The 24,775-nt window shown below is 45.1% G+C and overlaps 1 protein-coding gene across 7 annotated transcripts in view; it reads left to right on the top strand.

Annotated features, from left to right (window-relative positions):
- The window catches only part of KIF1A (kinesin family member 1A), a 4,129,412-nt gene that overhangs the window by 612,155 nt on the left and 3,492,482 nt on the right, over window positions 1-24,775 (top strand). For all 7 annotated transcript variants that reach the window (XM_069618139.1, XM_069618143.1, XM_069618141.1 and 4 more), the window contains exons 5-6: window positions 23,451-23,516; window positions 23,804-23,982. In XM_069618139.1, coding sequence (XP_069474240.1) covers window positions 23,451-23,516; window positions 23,804-23,982 — 245 coding nt within the window. The remainder of the gene's footprint in view (window positions 1-23,450; window positions 23,517-23,803; window positions 23,983-24,775) is intronic.

The raw sequence follows: 24,775 nt of genomic DNA, 5'->3' as shown, positions 1-24,775 counted from the left end.
GTGCCCAAAAAATGAAACAGCTTAACAATGAAGGACCATCAGTAACTAAAGAATTGAAAAATACCTCTCTGAAAGACATGCTAGGAAATGATTCACTCTTACTGGACAAAACAAATGGAAACACGAAAGGTCCCCTGGCAAAAAGCGGGAAACCCTTTTGTGTCGCCGAACAGAAAGGTGATGAACATAGTAGAGGTGGGCTTCACATCACAAAAAGCATGGAGAGCCATAAAAAGTAATAAAAAAGAGCTGGAAAAAATTAGCCTGTTGATTCTTGAGAAGAACTCGGTGGAAGTGCAAATTGGCAAAAACAGTGAGAAGTCTACCTTTGAAAGAGAAAGCGTAAAAGCTGCGGGAACCTTAAATCAGGAGCCAGATGTACCCTTTCAGGGAAACACGGGAGAAAATAAGGCCAGCACCTTAGCGGCACTCCCAGAGATCCTCTCACAAGTACTGCTGAAGCTGGGGTTGACTCAGCAGAGTCTTTAGGCATAATGAAATTAATATTACAAGTTGGAACACCCGCGGACCAAAGACCTTTACTGCGAGTAGCAGAAAGATCTCTTTCTAAATTCTGATGCTATTCTACATAGAAGGAAGCAGAAAGCCATCTTGGAATCCGACACGTGTTGCCCGGCTAAAGTAAAGATCTTGCGGGCTAGTGTTGGCCTTCAGACAGATCTCTTGGATCAACAAGTAGTCCCACTTCAAACCTCACCTGCAGGAGTCATGAGCACCAAAAGTCCCACTGGGAGTGGAGAAGAGAATAGAGGAAAAAAAACAATCCTAACCTGTCCATCACTGAAAGGCCCACCTTGGGCCTCAATATTTTTGGGGAAGGAGAACAGAAGTCTTCCTAAAAATCTTCAGGGCTCAACAGAAGCACCATTAAAAATTACACCAATTTTTCTAAAACGAGATGCCAAGAAAAATGTAAGCATATCACTGATGGACAAAGTCAAAAATGGTCAGGGTAAGACCAAGAAACTGACATAAGTACCGAAGGAAAAAACAGAAGATCTCAAAATGATAGTTGACATGGAGGTGAATTCTTATAAACAAGTTCTGGAAGAAGATCTAGAAACTCAAGAATATGCCGTTCCAAAACTTTGGCTAAAAGCGTTAAATAAAATACCAAAATATACATCACTCTGTCAAAGTGCCATCTTGGACTATGTCAAAAGAGTTCCCAACCTCTACCTGTTTGGCTCGGGGGACCTAGAATATGTAAGGTTTACACACCCAATAGAAATAGAAGAGTACACAATATTCACAACCCCGGCAAGCCAAAAATCCAAAGGATGACCGTCGGGGGGATTGTTGCTTGGAATTAACAACTCATTTAGCAAAAATGCCACACTTCTGCATAATGGAAAGGAAGGCATCTTGGCATGCGAACCCAAATTACAGTCCACTCACGATCTTACTTCCCTTGTAGTAGTGAACATTTATTGGAATCCAACGCAATGCAGCCTTGATCAATTGCATCGGTCGTTGTCAATGGTGTTGGAGAAAATTGCACTGTTCCATGGAGATGCCAGCGTGATCTTGGGAGGTGATCTGAATACTCAATGTATTATGACTCAAGACATGAAGAACTCATTAAGATGGTCAGAAATCTCCAAGACAGGGAGACAGTGGTCAGAGTTTCTGAATTCATGGGGCCTCTTCATGTTAAATGGCTCTGTTGAAGGTGACTGCCCGTAGAATCCAACATGGTCCCGTGGCAACGCCTTCTCCACATTGGATTATGTTTTGGTTTCTGAAGACCTACAATTGAAGAAAACATCCATGGAAATAATCTAGGGAGAAGGGAGCGATCACGCTCGATTAAGAGTCAAAATCAAGAGCTCAATGGAAGACAAGTTGGTTAAATACCCACAGGACTTACTACTGAGAAAAGGCAAAGCAGTCTTGGTTAAATACAAAAGAGAGGGACGAAATTTGAATGAGAAGTTAAACCTTATCTCATTAGAAGATCAAAAAGAGAATTGTAAACCACACTGCTTTCGGCCATTTATATGGTCAGTGCACCGCCCGACAGCAGGAGGCTTGGCAAAAGAAACTCATCATCTACATTCCTTCGATGAGGAGACATGGATTCAGAAAAGGTCCTTTAGGAGCGAAGTTAGATGGTTGAAGAATTCTATTACGAATCCATTTGAACTTCATATAGAACATAAAAAGCTAATTAGGAACTATAAGCAATGGTCACGAGCAAGAAAGATCGTTCGTCACCAACAAGACAATGAACAGATTCTGGAGGCTCTTTCTGAAAAGAGTACCCGCAATTTCTGGCAATGATAAATAGTAAAGGAAAGAAATTAGCCAGCAACACCACCCAATGTAATCTGGTTCCAGAAAAGAGTTGGATAGACTACTTGACAACAAACTTTAAAAACATGTCAGCTACCCTGGAAAATCAACTGGAGGTTGTCAAGTGGGAACTTAACTTTGATGTAAAATTAATAGAAGATCTAATCATGAGTGCCTCATCATCAAAGGCAGCGGGCCCAAATGGGCTAACTTATCAGGTTTTGAAGTCCAACGTAAATACCTGGGCGACACCTCTTGATACCCTCTATAGGGAAATACTAGAGTCAAAATGCTTCCCTCCTTCTTGGAAACCATCAGTCATAATACCATTCTACAAAGGTGGGGGGAGATCACAGCCCGAAAATTATAGGCCAATTGCCCTCTTGGATATTGAAAGCAAGATATTCATGCGGATACTCTTGATAGAGCTAGAGGATTGGGCCAAAACAAATAGCATCATCTCCAAATTTCAAACAGGTTTCAGGCGAGGAATGTCTACAACATTAAATGGCATTACCCTGAGTCTCCTAGAAGAACACACGAGCAAATTTGGAGAGGATCAGCTTTTTGGAGCTTGGGTAGATCTCTCCAAAGCATTTGACCTAGTAAATAGGGAGAATTTGTGGGCAAAATTGAGAAGGTGGGGTCTCCCAAGCAAGCTCCTGGCAATATTAATTGAGCTTCACAAAAACACATCACTTATGGTAAGACTAGATGAGGTAGGTCATCTCTCAAATACAATCAGCATGGAGCAAGGAGTGCGACAGGGGTGCATGGGAGCCCCTTTTTCTTTAACCTATACCTGTCAGATCTGGGAGACTTTCTTCAAACGTGGACTATGGCAAGTCCCAAACTTAACTCCATCAAGGTTTTTTGGCTTGCCTATGCAGACAACATCGTCCTGATCGACAGGACAGCAATAGGACTGCAAGACTTATGGATTAAGAGGAATAGACTAAACTAAATGGACTACAAGTAAACCCAAAGAAGTCCAAAATGTTGGTGCTGAAACACCCAAAAAAGCAAATTAACTTTGGTAAGTGGTTTTTTGAAGGAGAGGCTATTCCAAGGGTAGACAAATTAGTCTATTTGGGTTATACGATGTTTGCCTCTCCATCAGTAAGTAAAGTGGAACTTGAAATCAGATCCAAAGTTGATAAAACAATACCTAAGATGAAAAAGATCTTCTTTGAGCTTGGTAAATTTTCAATTAAACCATTAATAACATTTTAAAACGCCAAAGTAATCCCTGTGATATTGTATGGGTTGGAGGCCCAACCAAAGCTCTGGGACATAGACTGGCAAAAGGTGGAGAGTCGTATTTGGAAGAGCTTGTTGGGTCTGCCTAGCTGCCTTCCTATTCAGGTCTTAAGGTTTGAGCTTGGCCTGAAACCATTGCAGCAACAGGTAGCTTGGAGATTGGTATCTCTCTACAGGCTAATTATAATTCCACAAAAGACTCTCTCTACGAAGACGTCAAACACCATCTCCAAATGGACAGCTCCAAGATCCTCCAACAGCTGGACATAAAAGTTAAAAGAAATCTTGAAGGAGCAGATTCAATGGTAGCAACCCTGAAAGAGAATCCCTTGAAAGCAAAGAAAGTACTGGAAACAATGGACTGGATCAAAACAGGGTTGGAAATCAGGCTGGTAAAACCAAAGAATAGCTTTTTAGTAGTGGAAAAAAAAATTGGGAGATCTGCCCAAATATCTGCTAAAACATCCCAGCAGTGAATCAAGATATGTTTTTTCTCAGAGCCCGCCTAAACTTAATTCACACAGGTGAGATCCTAAGCATTAGAGGGCAAAGCCAGAATATAATATTGTTTTGTAAAATCTGTGCAACTCAAAATAAGCAAAACCTGCATAATTTACCCCTAGAATGTGAAGGAACTTGGGAGACTAGAGTTCTCTACTTTGGGAAATTTGTGCATAACATGGAGTGCTTGCACTCAGAGAACTTTTGGAATCGCCTGATTTCGGGGCATGACACCGCCCTGACGATTGCAGTAGGACAGGTCCTTTCAAAACTTGGCCTGACCCATTCAAGCGTTGGGCAGACTGGGACTAATGTTTCTCTAGATATTAAGGCTTAATACAGTAGTAGAAATTAACAGAGTAGAATGGGGTGCAGGTTTTCAGGGAAATTAAGGTTTTTTACTTTCTTCTTTCTCCTCCTTCTTCCTTTTTATCTTTTTATCTTTTTTGATTTTTTAAACACTTGTCCTCTATTTCTGTGGAATTGTTTATAAGACAACTGTACATTTATTGTGGTAAATCGGCATAATGTTGGTTTTATATTTTGTAAAGATCTACTTGATCAAAATAAATAAAAAAAATAAAAATAAAAGTATGCCATGCTGTATCCATCCAAACTACGAGTCCAGCATGGAGGTCAAGCACCCTTTTTCATGGATCCAGGAGCGGTGCGTGACTTCCTTGAGATGCTACCGAAGTAACGAGCAATGCCAAGAGGCAGGTGTGCATGCTTGTGTAGGAGTGGCGGTGGGGCTCTCTTGTTAGTTATGAACTGGGTCGGGTCGACCCCTGGATAAATGTGTCTAGTACACAAAGTTTTCCCTGATGGGTATTATACATGAATGCTTAATAAAATAACAAATCAGCCCTGATGCCTAACAAGGTTATGTTTGAAAAGGCCTCCCCTTGAGGTCTGAAACGGTGAGAGGACACATGGCAGCAGAGTCGGGCGCCCCCGAGCTGTGACCCATGATAGCTTACTTGTTGAGGGTAGGTGGGTTTGGGTTACGAATCACTGCAAATTGGGGATGGGCGGTGTGAGTCGGGGTGGGTCTGTTTGGGGGTCAGTGAGAAGTGGGGGGAGGGCACGAGGGGGGAAGTTGTGGGGAAAATCGGGAACTGTTAGTTCAAAATGATTCATGACTCCTGAAATCGGACAGTAGCTGGAGTGCGGCTCGAATGAACATAAGGGCAGGGCTGGGGTATCCAAATAGTCTATGGGCTAATGTCGGCTTGTAAGGTGATCAGTTGGAACGTACGCGGACTTAAGAACCCGCGCAATGCTTGCAAAGTGATCCAATATTGTGAAAGGCACTGTGGCAAGGTTGCCCTTCTGTTAGAAACCCACTTGGTCGGTAAGGGGAATTAGGGGGTTGCCAAGGCTTGGGGGGATTGCAAGTACTACACCTCCTACTCTTCATATTCAGCCAGAGTCATGACATCGGTGCACAAATCCCTCCACCACCGAACCACGGAAGCTGTGATTGACCCGAATGGGAAGTTTGTGATTGTCTTGGGGTGCTGGCGTCCTACATTTGTCAACATTTATGACCCCAATGTGGATGACCCCGATTTCTTTGAGTCCTTATTGAGAAGATGTCACAAGTTCCTTCATAATAGCATAGTATGGGCTGGGGACCTCAATATCACACTTGACCGAGAAGAGACAGATCGGTGGGGGGTGCACGCCCGTATTCTAGAACAGTGGTGCTGAGTTGCATGCAGGAGCTGTAGCTGGGTGATGTGTAGAGGTTACTCCGACCGGAGGGGAGGGAGTACTCATTCCACTCAATGGTGCATGGGACCTCCTCATGCTTGGGCTATATCCTGGTGAGTTCTTCCCTGGTACACAGAATAGTTGACTGTGCACTTTTGCCCAGAACGTTATCTGACCATTCGCCCATCCTCTGATCTCTGAGCCCGGAACAGGACGGAGCCTCTCGCCCCCTTTGGAGATTTAAAAAGCTGCAGCATTATTTGACATAGTATTCAAAAGCGAAGTGCATAGCCTGGTCAAGTCATATTTTCATGAGAAATTGTGTTCAGTAACTAAGATGAATTACGTATGGGATGCATTCAAGGTGGTTTTCCGGGGCAGATGCCTGTCCTTGGAGCTGGGTGTGTTGAAAACGATCTGCAGGGAAATTAACTGATAAAGAACTGGAAATCAAGGTACATGAGGGGGTGGGACTGACTCTAGGGCCAAACTGAGGGAAGCACTGGACCACTTTAATGACCTTTCTGAGCGTGAGGTTAAATACCTGGCGTGCCCGGCAATGGCTCTCAGGTATGGAAAGGAAGGCAGGCTGGGCAAATTGCTAGCAGCAATGATCAGGCACGAAAGGGGGATTACGGACATTACCACGGTGCAGACAGCAGAGGGTGAGGTGACTGTGAAGCCGGAGGCTATAGTAGATGCCTTTCGCCAGTATTATGAGAATCTATATGCGTCAAGAGGGTCTATACCTATGGCAGAGCTAGAGGGATATATAAGGGAATCATCCATTCCGGTGCTGAGTGGGGAGGCGGTAGAAGCACTTGCCAAGTCCATCACACTTAACGAGATCCTCCTCGCGATGCACGCTCTGCCCTCCTCCAAAGCACCTGGCACTGACGGAATAACAGCTGAATTCTACAAGGACTGGGGCCCTGAGGTGGCTAAGAATCTGCTGTCGGTGTGGGAGGAGGGCATGAGGGTGGGACTTCTCTCCCCAACGATGCACAACGCCGTGATCACGCTGATACTGAAACCAGAGAAGGCCCAATGGAATGCTTCTCGTACCGCCCGATCTAATTGTTGAACATTGACACTTAAATATTCGTCAAGGTGCTGGCAGACCGGTTGCTTCTGTATATTTCGAACATTATACATGTAGACCAGTCAGGTTTTATACCTGGGAGGTCAACTTCATTAAACATGCGTAGATTGTTCACGATTTTGGCCCAGATCGACCCCAAGGTGCAGGCTTTGCGGCCCTACTCGACATTGAGAAGGCATTCAACTACGTCGAGTAGAGCTACCTATTCAAGGTGCTGCGTCAGGTGGGGCCCCCAGAGGCTTTACAAGATATTTTACCTGCATCGGGGAACCAGGCAGGGTTGTGCACTGTCGCCCCTGCTCATTGCAGTTGCGATCGAGGCTCTGACGGCCCGGCTGTCGACTAATTTGGTGCCGCTTTCGCAGGAAGTTGCCAGGTTTGGGCAAGCTTCGGGTCGTAGGATAAATTGGTCAAAATCCATTTTATTCCCACTAAATGAGGCTACAGTTAAACCTTCAATATTTGAGGATATAGATGGGAGCAGACGTCTGTTACATATCCGGGGCTGTGGGTTAGTAGGGATGCTCGAATCCCCTTGACGGACAACCATGTGAAGTACTCGCATACCCTGAAGACTAAGGTAGAGAGGTGGTGCAGACTTCCCCTCTCGCTACTGGGCAGGATAGCGGTAGCCAAGATGGTAGTGGTCCCCAAACTACTGTATATTTTCCAGAACGTCACAGTATGGCCGGGGTTGGCTACTTTCCAGAGGTGATGGACAAGTTGGTTAGGCTAGCTTGGTACCCACGAAACACACAAATGAGCTGGGATACACTGGTCCTTCCCTGGAACAGATGGGGCGTTGCTGCTTCAGATGTGGAGTTATATTTCCTAGCAGCGCAGCTATAATTTGCGTTGCTTTGGATGCCGGGGGCCCCATCTTATCCTCATGTGTGCATAGAGAAATGCTCAGTGCGCCCGTTCTCTCTACAGCGGGTCCTGATCTCTAAAAGGGTGTCAGATAAATGTACATTTTATCCCGTAGCCTGTACACTGCATGCATGGAATAGAGTCCTAAAGCGGTTGCGTATGGATGTCACTTTTGACCCGGGCCTACTAATGTGGTACATAGAGATTTTGCCACCACCATGCAATGAAGCCATAATTCAGGAATGGCGGGGTGTGGGGATTAACCACATGGAGGACCTGTGCCTGAACAGGGGATTCATTACCCAGGAGCTATATGTTGAAAAGATGGAAGAAGGCTTTCAGCGTAGATTGCAGTATTTCAGGATGCAAGCAGCTTTTAGGGAGAGGTCCCCTTGGTTCCCAGAGATGCTCCGGCTACTCCACTAATTAAGTTTATTGTGGGCTCACCTGCGAGCAGAGGTGTGGCCTCGCACTATATAGGTTAATTCAACGTGACTCCCCTTGGGATGTCCTAAGGTGTAGACAGAAATGGGAGGAGGATGTTGGGGCTTCCTTTACAGACAAGCAGTGGGCAATGCTCTGCGAGCGCACACACAGTGGGGCATTCAGTACCAGATTAGAGTTGATTCAGCTCAAAAAATTGCCCAGAGTGTACTTGTCTTCAGCCCGTATGCACTTGTTTGACAGAACTAGGGCGGCTAGCTACCCGAAGTGTAACTCTGCTGACTTCCACCACATGATGTGGGCTTGCACTAGGCTGAGAACCTTCTGGGATGGGGTGGCTGAGGGTATTTCTGAAATGCTGGGGCGTACCATACCCTGTGAGCTGCTGTGTTGCATGTTCGGCTGACTCCCTAGGCTCCCTAAATAGAACTGGAAATTGCTCACGACATGTTTGATTGTTGCTAGACGATGCATTTTGATGAAGTGGACTAGCTCACCCCCTCCTGGGATAGGTGCTTGGCTCAAAGATTTGGTTTGGCTTAGCAACACTTTCAAAGAATATGGTTGTTTGTTTGGCTTGCAGAATAGTCCCAAGAATATATGGAGTCCCTTTGATGCACGATCCGAGCAGTGGGCAGCAGCCCAGCTCCTAATCCAAAGTGTAGCCCAGTCCACTGTACCAAAATGTGTCCTGTGAAACAGCTTTGCTTCTGATTGTCATTTGCGTTTAGAAATAACCTGCTGTCTGCCTGTCGGTATACTGCATAAACCTAGTTCCTGTTGTTGTACTTCATTTCTATAATGCATTGTTAAATGTCTTGAGACTTGAATCAACCAATAAAGAACGTTTATATTTAAAAAACTTTCAGAAAAGCTTTGAAAACATACATTTTCAAGTGATTTACACACCCACCCCCCACCACTGATTGTATGCTCCCATTTTGTCCTGTTCCTTGGTGGTCGTCCTGCCGTGTGAGCGTTATGGGCGCCCCGATGCCCACAGGCTTTTGGTGCCTTTCAAATAAATAAATAAGGTACACTGAAGCACTGTCAGGCACGGCATTGGACGCCCTAGACAGTGGGACTGGGTTCAGGGACCCACAGTACGAACTTGGGGAAACCAAGAAGGGAAGTCAAGTGTGTAAAGCGAACCGCATAAAGAAAGTCCTGGCAAGAAAGTATACCAGGCAAACTTAAGTGTGTCAAGTGAATTGCAATGAATGTGGAAAGGAACCTTAAAGGAGAGTATACCAGGTGTTTTGCAAGCCTGGGACCGTATCCAAATTGTATCAAGGAACTATATGAATGAACCTGGCAGGAGTGTCTACCAGTTGTTATTTTAAGTCAGGGAATTCCAGGGAAGATTAATTTCTCCAGAATTTAATCTTTTAAGGATTCACATGCTGTCAATATTCCCTGCGGTCAGGCTGGAAAACCCTGGTTAATTTGACTTAGTAATTTTCCTATGGAAAAACTTGGCACTTTGTGTGTCCCATCTGCATTGTTCTGGGTGCTTTTGGCGCCCAGCAATAGGACGTCGAGTAAATAGCTCCGCCCGAGCAGCTTCCCCTCAGATTTCAACGGTCTTCCGAGCTGTTGGGATTCCTTGTGTTTCTCTCCTGAGTGAAAATTATATTTTTTCACAAAATTAAACCTTTTCTTCAAATTTCAACTTCCGCTACAACCGACGTCAAAGTACATTTGTTTCCAGTTCCAACCATGGAAACTTCAGGACCTAAGTCCTTATTTAGGCCATGCAATACCTGTGGGCTAATAAATGCTTGAGGGGGACAGGCACACAGAATGTCTTTATGCCTATACCCAAACTATTCCGCCGACGACTGTGACATCTGCCAGGGCTTTTCGCAAAAGACCCCTAAGGACAGGAACCAACGCCTAATCTGCTGGCTCAATGAAGGAGCCTATCCGGTGTCTGAGGTTGGCTCGTCATGGAGTGGGAGAAACCACCACCTAGTGGTGAAAGGTCCCATTCTGGGTCCAAACACTCTTCCAAGGGTCCGTTGTCGAAGTCACAGTCGGACAAACCAATGGAAAAGGGCTCTCATACATCGCCAAAATCCATGGACCAGTCCACGAAATCTTCATCGACGGACAAACACACAGCCAAATCGGCTACAACATCCTCCTCAACCTTGTTGATGAAAAAGTGTACCTTGATGAGTGGCAAAAAACACTAGAATCTAGATGATACTCCTCCTGCCATGAGTCATCATCGAGACCAAATTGTTGTCGAAGTCTATTCCGAAGACAACACCATTGATGATGACATCCATGATGACGGTAGCTTTGTCATGGACAGCGGCTCGTCTCTAGTCAACTACCACTTCGACGACCACCTCGTTGACGACAAAGAAAAAGTCAGCTGCTGGATAGCTTACACGCCGGACGATCACCACGTCAGAGATTTCTGAGTTGCCAACACAAGGCAACATATTGTCCCCTAAGGGTATTTTAAAAACCCCAACTGGGACCATGATGCACCATGACCAGGCTCCCCTGGGAATGTCTCCTAAGGAATACCCAGTTATCATGCCAGAAGACATTCTGCAACACAAGATTACCTCTGATTTTGAGCATCCACCATATGAATGTCAAGGTGTCTTTGAATCTGATCCAAATGAAGGAATTTCTGATCATCCTATCCAGGGACTAGCTAGAGAGGAAAACATGCCTCTAAGGTCTCAAACACCTACTCTGCCATCAACATCTGCAGGAATAGGCAATATGCAGACACAATACCACATTATAAACCCCCAAACCCTGCTTTCCATGCAGGTCCTTACTACACTGCAATCTCTATTAGGTCAGCTTGACGCCAGGCTTCGGCCTCCTCAAGCTCAAGCAATTCAACCTTACAGAGAACCTCAGGTTACCCCTCAACGAAGGGATCTAACTTATCCCCGTATAGACCAGGGCATACTTCCTAGTGTTCAAACACCTCCTAGACCTCCACCCCCATGTACATTCAGTCCACGTAGGTGAGACCAAGAAGAAGGTGAATTGATCGACACAGACCAGGACACTGGTCTGAGAGATACAAGTTCCACCACCTCGTCGTCTCCACAGAGAGCCGACACCTGGGACACATATCCTGACCAAAGTTCACTGGGAACCCCAGCTCAGCCTTCACCTCCGGACGATATCGGAGCATTTCACTCCATGATGTCCAAAGCATGCCAGGAGTTTGGTCTAATTCCAGATGAAGATAAGAAAGATTGTTTCCTCTTCGACCATGTGGGTAAACGCAGGAAGGCAGTCTTTTCCATTCCCATTCTGAATCATGTGTGGCAGGAGAGACTCCGTACTATGAAACATCCTTTTATGGAGCCAGCGGTTAAAGGAAGGGTGGAGAAGAAATGTAAGTCTCCAGATACTATGCTGTTAGGCAGAAACATGTGCAGTTCCCTTAGGGACCACTGCAAAAGGCTTAGGACTACAGGTGTTGGCAGTAAACCCAATTGGTAGCAGTCTGTACCACCCAGATTTACCTGGTAGCTGTGGCTGAGCAGTCAGACTTCTCTCAAGAAGAGTTAGGCAGTATATAGAGTATACACATTAGGTACAAAAATACAGTAGCACAAGCAAACACTGACTAGAGCTTTGGTATAAAAGTATATAATTATTTATTTAAAAACACACTTGTAAAAATACACTGGCACTAATATGTCAAGCAAGTTCAAACACAGTCATTAGAAATATATACACCTCCCTGATTAATTATTCGACAAGTCTTAGGAAAAGAACACCACTTATTATCAAATACAGAGGTGAGCGCTTAACCAAGATGACACTCCAATAATTATTTAAAAAGGGAGGGAAAAGGCAGAATTAGGAAAGCACACAATACCAACACTTTTAAAAGAACCACAGCAAGTCAGGAAAGGCAGAGTCTACTGTAGTGCAAGAAAGTTCATAGGCCAGACCCACTCTTGGAGAGAGCAAGGCGGAATGTGCCCAAGATCACACAGTTGAAGTACACTTTAAAAGTCTTTGCAGATAGTTCAAAAGGAGTTGGATCAGTTCAGAAAAGTTAGTTAACAGGTCCCAGGTCACCCCAGGATAGAGAGTCAAGGATTTACGAGACACCTTGAACAGTCTGTTGCAAGGGAGACCATGCGGGACACAGTACCTGAAATGGTGAGAAAGCTCCAGCTGGGGCAGTTGTTCCTGGCAGCAGGTGCAAGTTGGTGTTTCGTCCAGAGGAAGAGAAGATCTCGACATGGAGGAAAGCTGGAGGTCGTTGCACTGCCAGGGAAGAAACCAGCCGCGGAGTTTCCCGGTTAAAAGGTACTACCCTTTTTTTTCGCGGTAGTGGTGAAGCGTGGCTATCCGGCTGCCGGGGTGCTTGGCACAGCGATTCGACCACGAGACGATCCAGGAAGGCGAAAAGAGGGTGAACTGGTTAACCCCACCAGTTCAAAGGAAGAAGACTCTCCAGGATGAAGATCTTCTCTGTCGTCGGGAAGTGGTGAGGTGGTTCAGCAGGTCTCCACCGGTGGTGTCGTCGTTGCAGGTCGGCTCAGCTTCTCTCTCTTCGGATTCTTTAGGTCCTGTGGCGACTTCTGAAGTTCCAGTCCCCAAAGCCCTACTTTTATGCAGAAAACCCCCATACATCAGTCCTAGCTGTCACTGAATCATGCTAAGTGGTGAGCCAGGCGGCTCACCACTGGGCCAATCACACAAGAGTGTGACTTGAGTTGCTGAGGCAACTCAGTCCAGGGTGCCTAAACCCCCCTCCCACACATCCTCTAGACCCAGACAGAGTGGCACCACTTTTGGAGTCTTCTGTGCAGAAGACCGCAAAAGTGGAACAAAGGGCTCGACTTGGGATGGAGTTACAGAGGCGAACACAAACGCCATTTTAAAACCGAGTCCTGGCAAAAAGACCCAACCGGGGAATAAATATTAAATAAATAACCCGGCAGTATCTTTTACATTGCACCAAAAAGTAGTGCGTTTAAAAGGAATTGGAAAATCCCATAGGAAATATTCCGGTAGAATATTTCGCGTGGTAACCACTTCCACCAGCCAGAAACTCGACAAGGGGGGAATGGACAGTGCCCCCTTGAAAAACAGACCTAGGGGCAATCGAATTACCCCTACCAGTACTTCCCCAATATGATGGTTTGTACTGGTTATTTTCACAATTTAAGACTAGTAAAGTCAATGGTGACCTTACATGCCCTGGGAGACAGTAGTCAGTCCCAGGGTATGGAGTCTATGTTTGGGGGTCACTATGACACCCCTGTGTTACTGCACTGAGGGTGCTGTGTAACACACTTACCAAAAACACATGAAGCCCTATGGAGTAAAAGACCCCATAGCCCATAAAACACATTACAAAGTCAAAGGATATCTCAAATCATGCCTAAGAGTGGGAGAAAAGAGTCTCACTCTTAGCAGGAGAAAAGAAGAAATCCCAAAAATCCAGCAAAGCTGCTGGGGGACTCACTAGGTTTGGGAAATTAGCCTTTACAGAGAATTCACCCTAACACTCGCTCCCCCCATACTAAGGGACAGGAGGATTTAATCCACTCCTGGATGAATCTCATACCTCTAGTCGGTTACAAACACCCTAGAGAGACCATCAGCATGTTTGTGGTGACACTCTGACCTATGTTCTATGGTCAAATCAAAGGTTTTCCTTTGTAAGCTATATGACCGACAAACCCTTTGAGGAACATCAGTCTTTTTAAAACTATAGGGGATCTGGTTGACCAGTCCCTCAGAAGCTGGTACAACTTCTGAACCTGTGTTAGGCTTTTTCAAGGGGCCCTTATAAAGGATTCCCTTAGATCTAGAGGGGCCTCCCGAGTTCCTCACCACTTCTCTGTTGGGAGGAGGTTGGGTCTTAGGCCTCTTGGTTGGAGGGGATGGAGATAAGCAAGGTACATGCTTCTCCTTCCTCTTAGATCTACCCTTACCTACTTTAGGAGTTTCACTCCCAAGACTAGGATTTGAGTTGGAGTCTTCAGTAGAAGGTCCAACAGTCTGAAGGTTTTTGGCCTTAGACTTTTCTTTTCTGGTTTTCCACCAGCAATGAGAATTACCAGTTCTCTTAGGCCTAGTTAGGGATCCAATTGTTCTATCCACCTCTTCCTCAGAAGCAGGGGGAGTCACAGACTCTAAAACTGGGGGAATAATGATGGAGCTTGGTTCGGGCTCCCATTTCCCTAACATTTTAGCCTGAAATTTGCCTGGGTCAGAGGTCAACTTACCAACACCAGAGCTTGTAGTGGGGTTCTCAGTAAAGGTTCCCACAGGCTTAGATCGGTTCCTTAAGGTGGCCTCTCTAGCCAATTTGGTTTGGTTCTGGGTCTCCATACTGGGAGGCCTGGGGGTACTGGATACTACTCCTAGAGTTCTTAGATCATTCCCCAACAGGACTCTTCCAGGCACCTCAGTCTGAACACTGACAGGAATCCTCACTGTCATGTTATTACACTGAATGAGGGCTGATAGAATTGGAACCATTTGGGCAGGGCCTCCAGACATCTTAGTGGGACCTTTGGGTGCCTTAGCAACATCCTCAGGACTGGAAAAGCTTTCATCCACTACTGTTCTACTGGCCCCAGAGTCTCGCCTGGCAGAGGTATCCTGGCCATTGACAAGAACACTGTCCATATAATAAACTTTAGAGTTTTCTGGTATGGAGCTGTACACACTCCTATTCTGATCACTAACCAGACCCATGGACTCTACTGTTACACTTGCTTGAAGACCCAAAGGTTCTTCAGCAAAGACTTCAAAGTGAGCACTAGCCATTTGGACTTCCTCCTCAGGAGTGAAGGCTAAGGAGACTGTGCTGATCCCTGTAGGTTTACCCTTACATTTTGGATCTCCTTTGATATGGTCAGTTGCCTTACAGACATAGCATACTCCAAATGCTCTCTGAAAGGGTGGTTTGTTCTGACCTCCTTCTAGTTGTTGACCAGAAGGTACACTAGCCTGTTGTGGTTTACCCTGGGTCTTACCCTGGTTATTTTGTTGTTTGGGGCCCCCTTTAGGTTGGGAGGTATTATAAGTCTCTTGGTTCCCTTTTGGTGGCTGCTTTCCCTCATCCTTTTTCTGAGTGACCCCTGAATCCTTGTGAGTAGTCCTGTTGGCAACCCACAAGTCAGCAGCCTTAGCTAGCTTCCTGGAATCTAATTCCCTTGAATCAGCCAAGTGCTGTCTGAGCTCAGGAGAGCAGGCATCATAAATTGACTTCAACATTACAAGATTTCTCATTCCCTCATAAGTGTTCACCTTGTAACCCTTAATCAATCCCTCTAAGTTTTTCAAATACTCATTGACCCAGGTAGCCCAAGGGGTACCATCATTCTTTTTGAGGGTCCTAAACCTCTTAAGGTCCTGGGAAGGGGTCTTCCCAAATCCAAATCTAGCTATTAAAGCTAGCTTCACACATTCATAGTCCCTTCTATCCACCTCCCCCAACTCCATTACCACATCAGATGCAACAGGGGGGAGCCTAGAGAACAACCAGGGAAGTAACTAATTGCCTGAGATGTCCTGAAGGCCATGATTATACTCGAACATAGCCAACCAATCCAACACATCCAACTTAGGCTCATACATACCCACAATCTCTTTAGGCATCCGGGGTCTTTTGGGACTGGAACTCCTAGAGGATCCGGAGAGTGAAGCATTTTCAACAGACAATTTCTTCATCTCTAGCTCATGCTTGAGCTCCATTTCTTTGAGCCTTAGTTCAGATTGGGCAGTTAGTTTCCTGAATTCTAATTCAAGCTTCATTTTTTCTAGTTCTAGATATTGAGGACTAAGTGTGGGACCTGGTAAAGGTCCAGTAGGTACAGCTGGTAGAGCAGACAGAGGCCTAGGGGGGACAGTCACAGCAGCCTCACCCTCCTCTTCTGACTCTGCCTCAAGATTTTCAATACTTTGATCAATATCAATATCATCACTGTTATCTACATTCTCTTGGGGAGTGGGTTCCTCTGAACCATCACCCATATGTTGGTTTGCTAACAATCTTTCTATTAGCTCCATTTTCTTGCCTTTAGTCAGGAGGTTCTTATGCTTACAGAGAACTCTTAAACAATCAGCAGTTTTTGTAGCAAGGGACTCTTGACTATAACTTTCCATAGTTGACAGGTTAGAACATAAACTTTTTAGTGCTACGCTTTGTGGTTAGTTGCACTAAGGTATCTATAAGCACACTAAAATGTATACTCAATACAAATCCCACTGCTGTACACCAGTGTTAGGCAGAAACCTGTGCAGTTCCCTTAGGGACCACTGCAAAAGGCTTAGGACTACAGGTGTTGGCAGTAAACCGAATCGGTAGCAGTCTGTACCACCCAGATTTACCTGGTAGCTGTGGCTGAGCAGTCAGACTTATCTCAAGAAGAGTTAGGCAGTATATAGAGTATACACATTAGGTACAAAAATACAGTAGCACAAGCAAACACTGACTAGAGCTTTGGTATAAAAGTATATAATTATTTATTTAAAAACACACTTGTAAAAATACACTGGCACTAATATGTCAAGCAAGTTCAAACACAGTCATTAGAAATATATACACCTCCCTGATTAATTATTCGACAAGTCTTAGGAAAAGAACACCACTTATTATCAAATACAGAGGTGAGCGCTTAACCAAGATGGCACTCCAATAATTATTTAAAAAGGGAGGGAAAAGGCAGAATTAGGAAAGCACACAATACCAACACTTTTAAAAGAACCACAGCAAGTCAGGAAAGGCAGAGTCTACTGTAGAGCAAGAAAGTTCATTGATCTGACCCACTCTTGGAGAGAGCAAGGCGGAATGTGCCCAAGATCACACAGTTGAAGTACACTTTAAAAGTCTTTGCAGATAGTTCAAAAGGAGTTGGATCAGTTCAGAAATGTTAGTTAACAGGTCCCAGGTCACCCCAGGATAGAGAGTCAAGGATTTACGGGACACCTTGAACAATCTGTTGCAAGGGAGATCAGGCGGGACACAGTACCTGAAATGGTGAGAAAGCTCCAGCGGGGGCAGTTGTTCCTGGCAGCGGGTGCAAGTCGGTGTTTCATCCAGGGGAAGAGAAGATCTCGACATGGAGGAAAGCTGGAGGTTGTTGCACTGCCAGGGAAGAAACCAGCCACAGAGTTTCCTGGTTAAAAGGTACTACCCTTTTTTTCGCAGTAGTGGTGAAGCGTGGCTATCCGGCCGCTGGGGTGCTTGGCACGGGCGATTCGACCAAGAGACGATCCAGGAAGGCGAAAAGAGGGCGAACTGGTTAACCCCACCAGTTCAAAGAAAGAAGACTCTCCAGGATGAAGATCTTCTCTGTCGTCGGGAAGTGGTGAGGCGGTTCAGCAGGGCTCCACCGGTGGTGTCATCGTTGCAGGTCGGCTCAGCTTCTCTCTCTTCGGATTCTTTAGGTCCTGTGGCGACTTCTGAAGTTCCAGTCCCCAAAGCCCTGCTTTTATGCAGAAAACCCCCATTCATCAGTCCTAGCTGTCACTCAAACATGCTAAGTGGTGAGCCGGGCGGCTTACCACTGAGCCAATCACACAAGAGTGCGACTCGAGTTGCTGGGGCAACTCAGTCCAGGGTGCTTAAACCCCCCTCCCGCACATCCTCTAGACACAGACAGAGTGGCACCACTTTTGGAGTCTTCTGTGCAGAAGCCCGCCAAAAGTGGAACAAAGGGCTCGAAGGGTTGGAATTACAGAGGCGAACACAAACGCCATTTTAAAAGCGAGTCCTGGCAAAAAGACCCAACCGGGGAATAAATATTAAATAAATAACCCAGCGGTATCTTTAACATTGCACCAAAAAGTGGTGCGTTTAAAAGGAATGGGAAAATCCCATGGGAAATATTTCGGTAGAATATTTCGCGTGGTAACCACTGCCACCAGCCAGAAACTCGACAAGGGGGGACTGGACAGTGCCCCCTTGAAAAACAGACCCAGGGGCAATCAAATTACCCCTACCAGTACTTCCACAATATCAATGGTGACTTTACATGCCCTGGGAGACAGTAGTCAGTCCCAGGGTATGGAGTCTATGTTTGGGGGTCACTATGACACCCCTGTGTTACTGCACTGAGGGTGCTGTGTAACACACTTACCAAAAACACATGAAGCCCTATGGAGTAAAAGACCCTATAGCCCATAAAACACATTATAAAGTCAAAGGACATTCTCAAATCATGCCTAAGAGTGGGAGAAAAGAGTCTCACTCTTAGCAGGAGAAGGAAAAAAAACCCCCAAAAATCCAGCAAAGTTGCTGAGGGACTCACTAGGTTTGGGAAATTAGCCTTTACAGAGAATTCTCCCTAACATACGCCGAAATGGCCACTTCACACCCTACTCCAGAGTCAGTTGTCTCTGCGGCAGCAAGCCGCAAGGCTTGAACACAGCAGAAGTGTGCCACTCCACCAGACAATGACAACCGAAAAATAGATGCCTTTGGAAAGAAGGTTTTCACCATTGGGGGACAACCGTCAAAGCAGCCAATGCCCTGGCAATGGTGGCTCAAAATGTTTGGGAGATGTGGCACTGTCTTACTCCTTTATTGGAACACTTGTTGGAACAGCAAAGAAAAGAGGCCATAATGCTTGTGCGCGTAGGACAGGAAGCCTTGCTGTAGACCTTGCTGAAACAGGGTTTATGCAGATTCGCAATGGCATAGTCCTTGCACAGATTTTCGCCAAGAAGTACAACACAAGGTCATTGATATGCCGTGAGAAGGGGAAAATCTGTTCAGAGAAAGATTTGATGAGAACCTTAAAGCCATGAAGGCTGACTCTGACACAGCTAGGTCTCTCACAGCCCTTCAAAGCAGGAGGTCTTTTCGCTCCTTTTGAGGAGCCTCAGGCAATCCACGATTCTCAGCCTCAAGAGACAACAAGAACTATGGTAGCCGCGGGTATTATTCTCAGGACTACAAGCGCAATGATCAATCCTCCCAGACCAACAGAGAGTACTAAAGGGAACTAAAGCATGGATCTGCCATCTCTCAGGGAGTTAGGCAAAAGAAGGCAAAACACTGACTGCTGCAAGGACAGTCATGTGGGAGGAAAGGTGGTGTTCTATCTCGGCGAGTGGCAATCTATAAAGAATGACAGGTGGGTGCTAGATGCAATCCAGTACAGCCACTTGTTAGAGTTTAAGCATCCACAAATTCCAGTACCCCCTACAAAGGTATCTCACCCGCATCAGCAGGTCTTACAGCACGAGATACGTCTAATGCTGAGAAAATGAGCCATCAAAAAAGTTCCTTCCTCAGCTAGAGGAAAGGGAGTATACTCCTGGTACTTCGTCATCAAAAAACCAGACGGGAAGTGGCGCCCTATTCTGGATCTACTAAACAAGAACATTACAAAACAAAAATTCAAAATGGTAACGCTCCAGGAGTTCATAAAAGAGGTTCAGCTGCAGGAATTCCTCACGCCATTAGATCTCAAAGATGCATACTTCCATGTGCCAATACATCCAGGGCACCGAAAGTACCTCAGATTCATAGTCGGCTAAAGCCATTATCAATTTCAGGTTCTTCCCTTTGGCCTGAAATAGGCCCCAAGAACATTCACAAATTGCCTGGCACCGGTAGCAGCCTTCCTCCGGAAACAAGGCCATCAAGTCTACCCATACTTGGATGATTGGCTAGTTTGAGGCTCGACGCATGAACAAGCCCTGTCTTCTCTAAACCAAACAGAGACGCTACTCCAACAATTGAGCATTAGAATCAATTATACAAAATCCTGTACAGTTCACTGAAGGAGTTTGGTTTTCCTGGGCACTCAATTCCTTACAGACCACAATATGGTCAAACCTTATGCGGAATGATTCAAAAGATTGATAACTCTAGCAAACTCATTCATGCCAACAACCTAGTCACAGTCCTCTCATACATGGCTCTTCTTGGGACCATGTCCTCTTGCATTCTTCTTATTCCTCACTGCCATCTGCACATGCGGCCAGTGTAATCATTTCTGGCTACCAGATGGTCCCAAACCCGGGGGTTTCTGGACAGACAAAGTAACCATCTCCCGGACTCTGTCAAACACACTAAAATGGTGGACATACACCTGCAACATCGCGAAAGGGATGCCACTGATAGAACCAGATTACCATTTTACCATTGTCACCAATGCCTCCCAGGCAAGATGGGGTGCTCATTTGGACAAGCACCGAGTCAAAGGCCTCTGGTCCCCTGAGGAAGCCATCCTGCACATCAATGTACTGGAGTTATGGGCAGTGCATTGGGCTCTAAAATCCTTTCTTCCTCTAATCAAGAATTTGGAGGGGCTCGTCCTCACCGACAACATGACCACAATGTTCTATCTACGGAAGCAAGGAGGAATGCGATCAAACACCTTGTCCCAGGAAGCACAAACCATCTGGCATTTGGCCATACAGCACAACAATCTACTTCAGATCTTCCACTTGCCGGGGTTGCAGAACAAGCAAGCAGACATACTCAGCAGGCACTCATCACAGACACACGAGTGGCAACTGCACAGTATCCAAATAGCCAACATTTTCTCAAGGTGGGGTCACCTCCCTCTAGACCTATTCGCCAGCCCCAATAACAAGCAGTGCCAGAAATTTGAAAACAGGATACTGCATCTCGACTCTCAGGGGGAAGCATGTTTGTTCCTTTGCAACGGCGTGTTTGCTTACGCGTTCCCTCTGTTTCCTCTCATCAGGAAAACGATACAGATGATATGCAAAGGTTGCTGCAAAATACTCTTGGTAGCCCCATACTGACACAGGCAAACCTGGTTCTCAGATCTCCTTCAATGGGCAGCGGACGGTCCAATTCATCTACGATCTAAGGCCAATCTTCTATCCCACAACAACGGGATGATCTTTCATCACGACCCAGGTTGTCTTAAGTTAACACCGTGGCTCCTGACCACTCCGAATTCGGTCATTTAAATATCCCTCAGGACTGCCGGCGCATTCTAGCAGCAGCTAGAGCTCCTTCTACCAACATTTCCTATAGGTAAAAAAATGGAAAGGATTCTGTGCATGGTGTGCACAACAGCCTAACTTGCAGCCGCTAGCTATAACACCTCATCAGATCCTTTCTTATCTGCTAAAGTTAGCTACAGAGGGTCTAGCAATCTCTTCCATCAAAGTGCACTTATCGGCAATCTCCAGGTTTACATGGAAAAGAAGATCTTCTCCTCTCTACAGTGACAGATTAATCAAACACTTCTTAAAAGCCCTTTTTTTTACCTTCCCGCCAAAGAAAAGCACTCCACATGTATGGAGCATGAAACTGTCCTTGCAGGGCTTATGAAGGCTCCATTCGAACCATTTTCAACAACCCACATCAAATCTCTAACCTGGAAGGTGGCTTTTTTAGTGGCCATTACGTCTTCTAGATGTGTTTCCAAGCTTCAAGCCTTGGTGGTAGACCCTCTCTATCTACGGTTCATCAAAGACAAAGTGGTCCTTTCCACTAATCCACATTTTATCCCGAAAGTACCTTCAGACTTTCATAAAAATGCTGCTATAACTACCCGCATTCTTTCAAAATGCCACTTCACCAGCGGAGAAGGCTCTACACTCTCACGATGTTAAAAGGGCATTGAAATATTATTTGGATCACACAAAATCTTTCAGATCGACTAAGCAACTGTTTGTCCCCTTTAGTCCATCCAAAAAAAGGAAAAGCCATATAAAAGCAAGGCATTTCAAGATGGGTTTCATCTACCATCTCCTTTTGCCACTATAAGGCCAACAGGCCGTTACAATCGGCCCAGAGCGCACGCCTCTACAGCCATGGGTGCCTCAGCGGCTCTCTGGTCTGGGGTACCCATCAGAGTCCTGTATCAAGCGGAAACATGTGCAGTGCCCCACACTTTTACCAGGCACTACTGCCTACACCAGCCACACGCTGAGGATGTGCAGATGGGACGGACAGTCATTCAACGGCTGTTCCTGTAAGGTAAGCCCTGCAGCTTCTGGGGTTGTTTCCTTTCTCTACTGGAGTATGTATTCTTCTCGCATTAATGCAGACAATTTTAAAATACCTAATCAGTGTTTGCCTGGTTTGCACCTCTTAACATTTATACTGCTACAAAATCTATTCACAGCATGTGAATCCATGAAAGATCTAATGCTGGAGAAGGGAGTAGTTTCGTACCTGTAACTCCATTTCTCCAGCGTTGGTTTCTTTCATGGATTCACATGCACCCTCCAGCCTACCCCCTACAGGCAAACATCCTCTTTGAGGGATATCCTCCAGCTGGAGTGGTTAAAATCTGAGGGGATGCTGCTGGGGCAGAGCTATACACTCGACATCCCATTAGTGGGCACCAAAAGCGTCCACAATGACGTAGATGGGGGCATTCAAAGTGTCACGTTTTTCCATAGGAAAATTACTAAGTCAAAGCAACCGGGGTTTTCCAGCCTGACAACAGGGAATATTCACAGTATGTGAATCCATGAAAGATACCAACGCTGGAGAAATGGAGTTACAGGTAAGAAACTACTCCCGTCCTTAGGATTTTGGAAATATGTTGAATGTGAAAAGGACCAGGAGATGGGAGTAATTTCCCCTGGAGTGAATTGCAACACTAAAAGGAAGGGAGTTAACTTCTTGGTCTATAAAGAACTTGTTTATTCTTTTGAACCTTTTCTTTTGGCGGCGAGAAACCTGGGAAAGAGAGTCATTCCCTGGAACTGTGGACGTTATCCATTTGGAGATTTATTTTGATGTATACCTTTTTGGTTTAACTTGAACATTTTGCACACCTTTCAAGCCAGAGACATTTCCCTTAGCACCTTGGAGTTACTTTTAGAGTGTGAGGGCTAGGATAGGATTTCAGACACAGGACATTTTTTGCTTTGGATGTCTTGACACAAGAAAGGCCCTTATTTTATTTTTTTGGTTGAGGTAGGGAAATACCTCATAGATTAGGGACATTGGGGCATTTTCCAACCCCTTTGATTATTTAATAAAAGTTTATGGCAAACACCATGATTCCTCTGTGTCCACATCTTATTCCTGGCTCCTCACAATACCAGACCATATCATTTCACTATCTCATAAACGATGGTGTTTCCTTGGCATATGATTACAATAGCTTGCAAATAGTATATCTGGATACATGAAATCAGTGTCTGTATATCACCCAAAATATTGCTTTCGACAGTGCTTGTTTTTCCATTTGCAATGGGGAAAATTAAAGAAAGGACGTGCGTAATATTTTATAATTCAGAAATGTAATGTCGTTCTTTCTCTCCTCAGCTCTGTGAAGATCTCTTCTCCCGAATCAGTGACACCACTAACGATAACATGTCTTACTCCGTGGAGGTATGTGTCAAAAGGTGGAAATCTGTTATATCTCTTTTCTGAGAGATTGAGAAAGGCTAGGCTTTTTGAGACAGTACCTAATTATACCATATCTTAACGCTTCAACATGGGAGTGTCTAAATGTGACTCAATTGACTCTATATTATCAGAAATGATACCGATGTTCTTACCTAAGCACCCCAGGAATACTCTGAACTCTACCTAGTTAACATAAAACAAATGGTCCAACTATGTACCATCACTCACTGCTTGCCTGTGATTCTGTGCTCCCACTATACATCCCCTAGGTGAGCTACATGGAAATATACTGCGAGCGTGTGAGAGACCTTCTGAACCCGAAGAACAAAGGGAACCTGCGCGTGCGGGAACATCCCCTCCTGGGACCCTACGTGGAAGATCTGTCCAAATTGGCTGTCACTTCCTATAACGACATCCAAGATCTCATGGATTCAGGGAATAAAGCCAGGTGAGAAAATAGACCATGCTTTGTTTTGTGTCATATGGTTTATGAAGGAAGATGAAAATTACACCATTTGAAACCTGTTGCACATTATGAATAGCAGAAAACATGTACTTCTGACGAATACTTGCACCATGCGTTTATTTTGCTCTACCCCTAATTGTAATTAAAAACTGTCTCCAAGGAATTAACATACTTTCTTTATTTAAAATACAAGGATTTTAAATCCCATTTTTGCGGTCCTGTGAAAACTGTACAAGAAATGACCTAAAACCACAGCATGAAATACAAATCCTCTTATCCAACCATCCATGAAAAAGAGAAGTCAAACCAAGAGAACCAGTCCAACTTTGAAAAGTAAGGAAGGCAGGCAAAACAACAGACACAATATGCCAATCTCTAATCCGAAATGAAAAAAAGCCTTCTTAAACAGAAGGTTTTTATTCCCTTTCTAGAAGAAATAATGTTTAGCTTCTCTCAAATATCTAGGCAGTATGTTCCTGCTCCTCGAGGCACAAGGCTAAAAACACCTTCTTTCCAGTGTCTTGACGATATGTAATAGAAAAGGCCAAAATACATACATTACATAATCTCATACATAATCTCAGCAATTGGTAATTTGCCAAAGGCCACAGTTTATTTATTAAATCGGAATGTCAGTAGAGAGCGCCTTTAGTATGGTACAATAAGCTTGAAAAATAATTCTGCTCTGAATGGGTAATAAAGGCAACTGCAACTATTTTAACACAACAGAAAAAAGCCAGGATTTCCCCAAGCCTGTCGCCAATCTTGAAGCTGT

Source organism: Ambystoma mexicanum, chromosome 10 (genome assembly GCF_040938575.1).
Source record: "Ambystoma mexicanum isolate Mex_15411 chromosome 10, UKY_AmexF1_1, whole genome shotgun sequence".
NCBI lineage: Eukaryota > Metazoa > Chordata > Amphibia > Caudata > Ambystomatidae > Ambystoma > Ambystoma mexicanum.
This window is presented reverse-complemented; position numbering and strand designations above follow the sequence as displayed.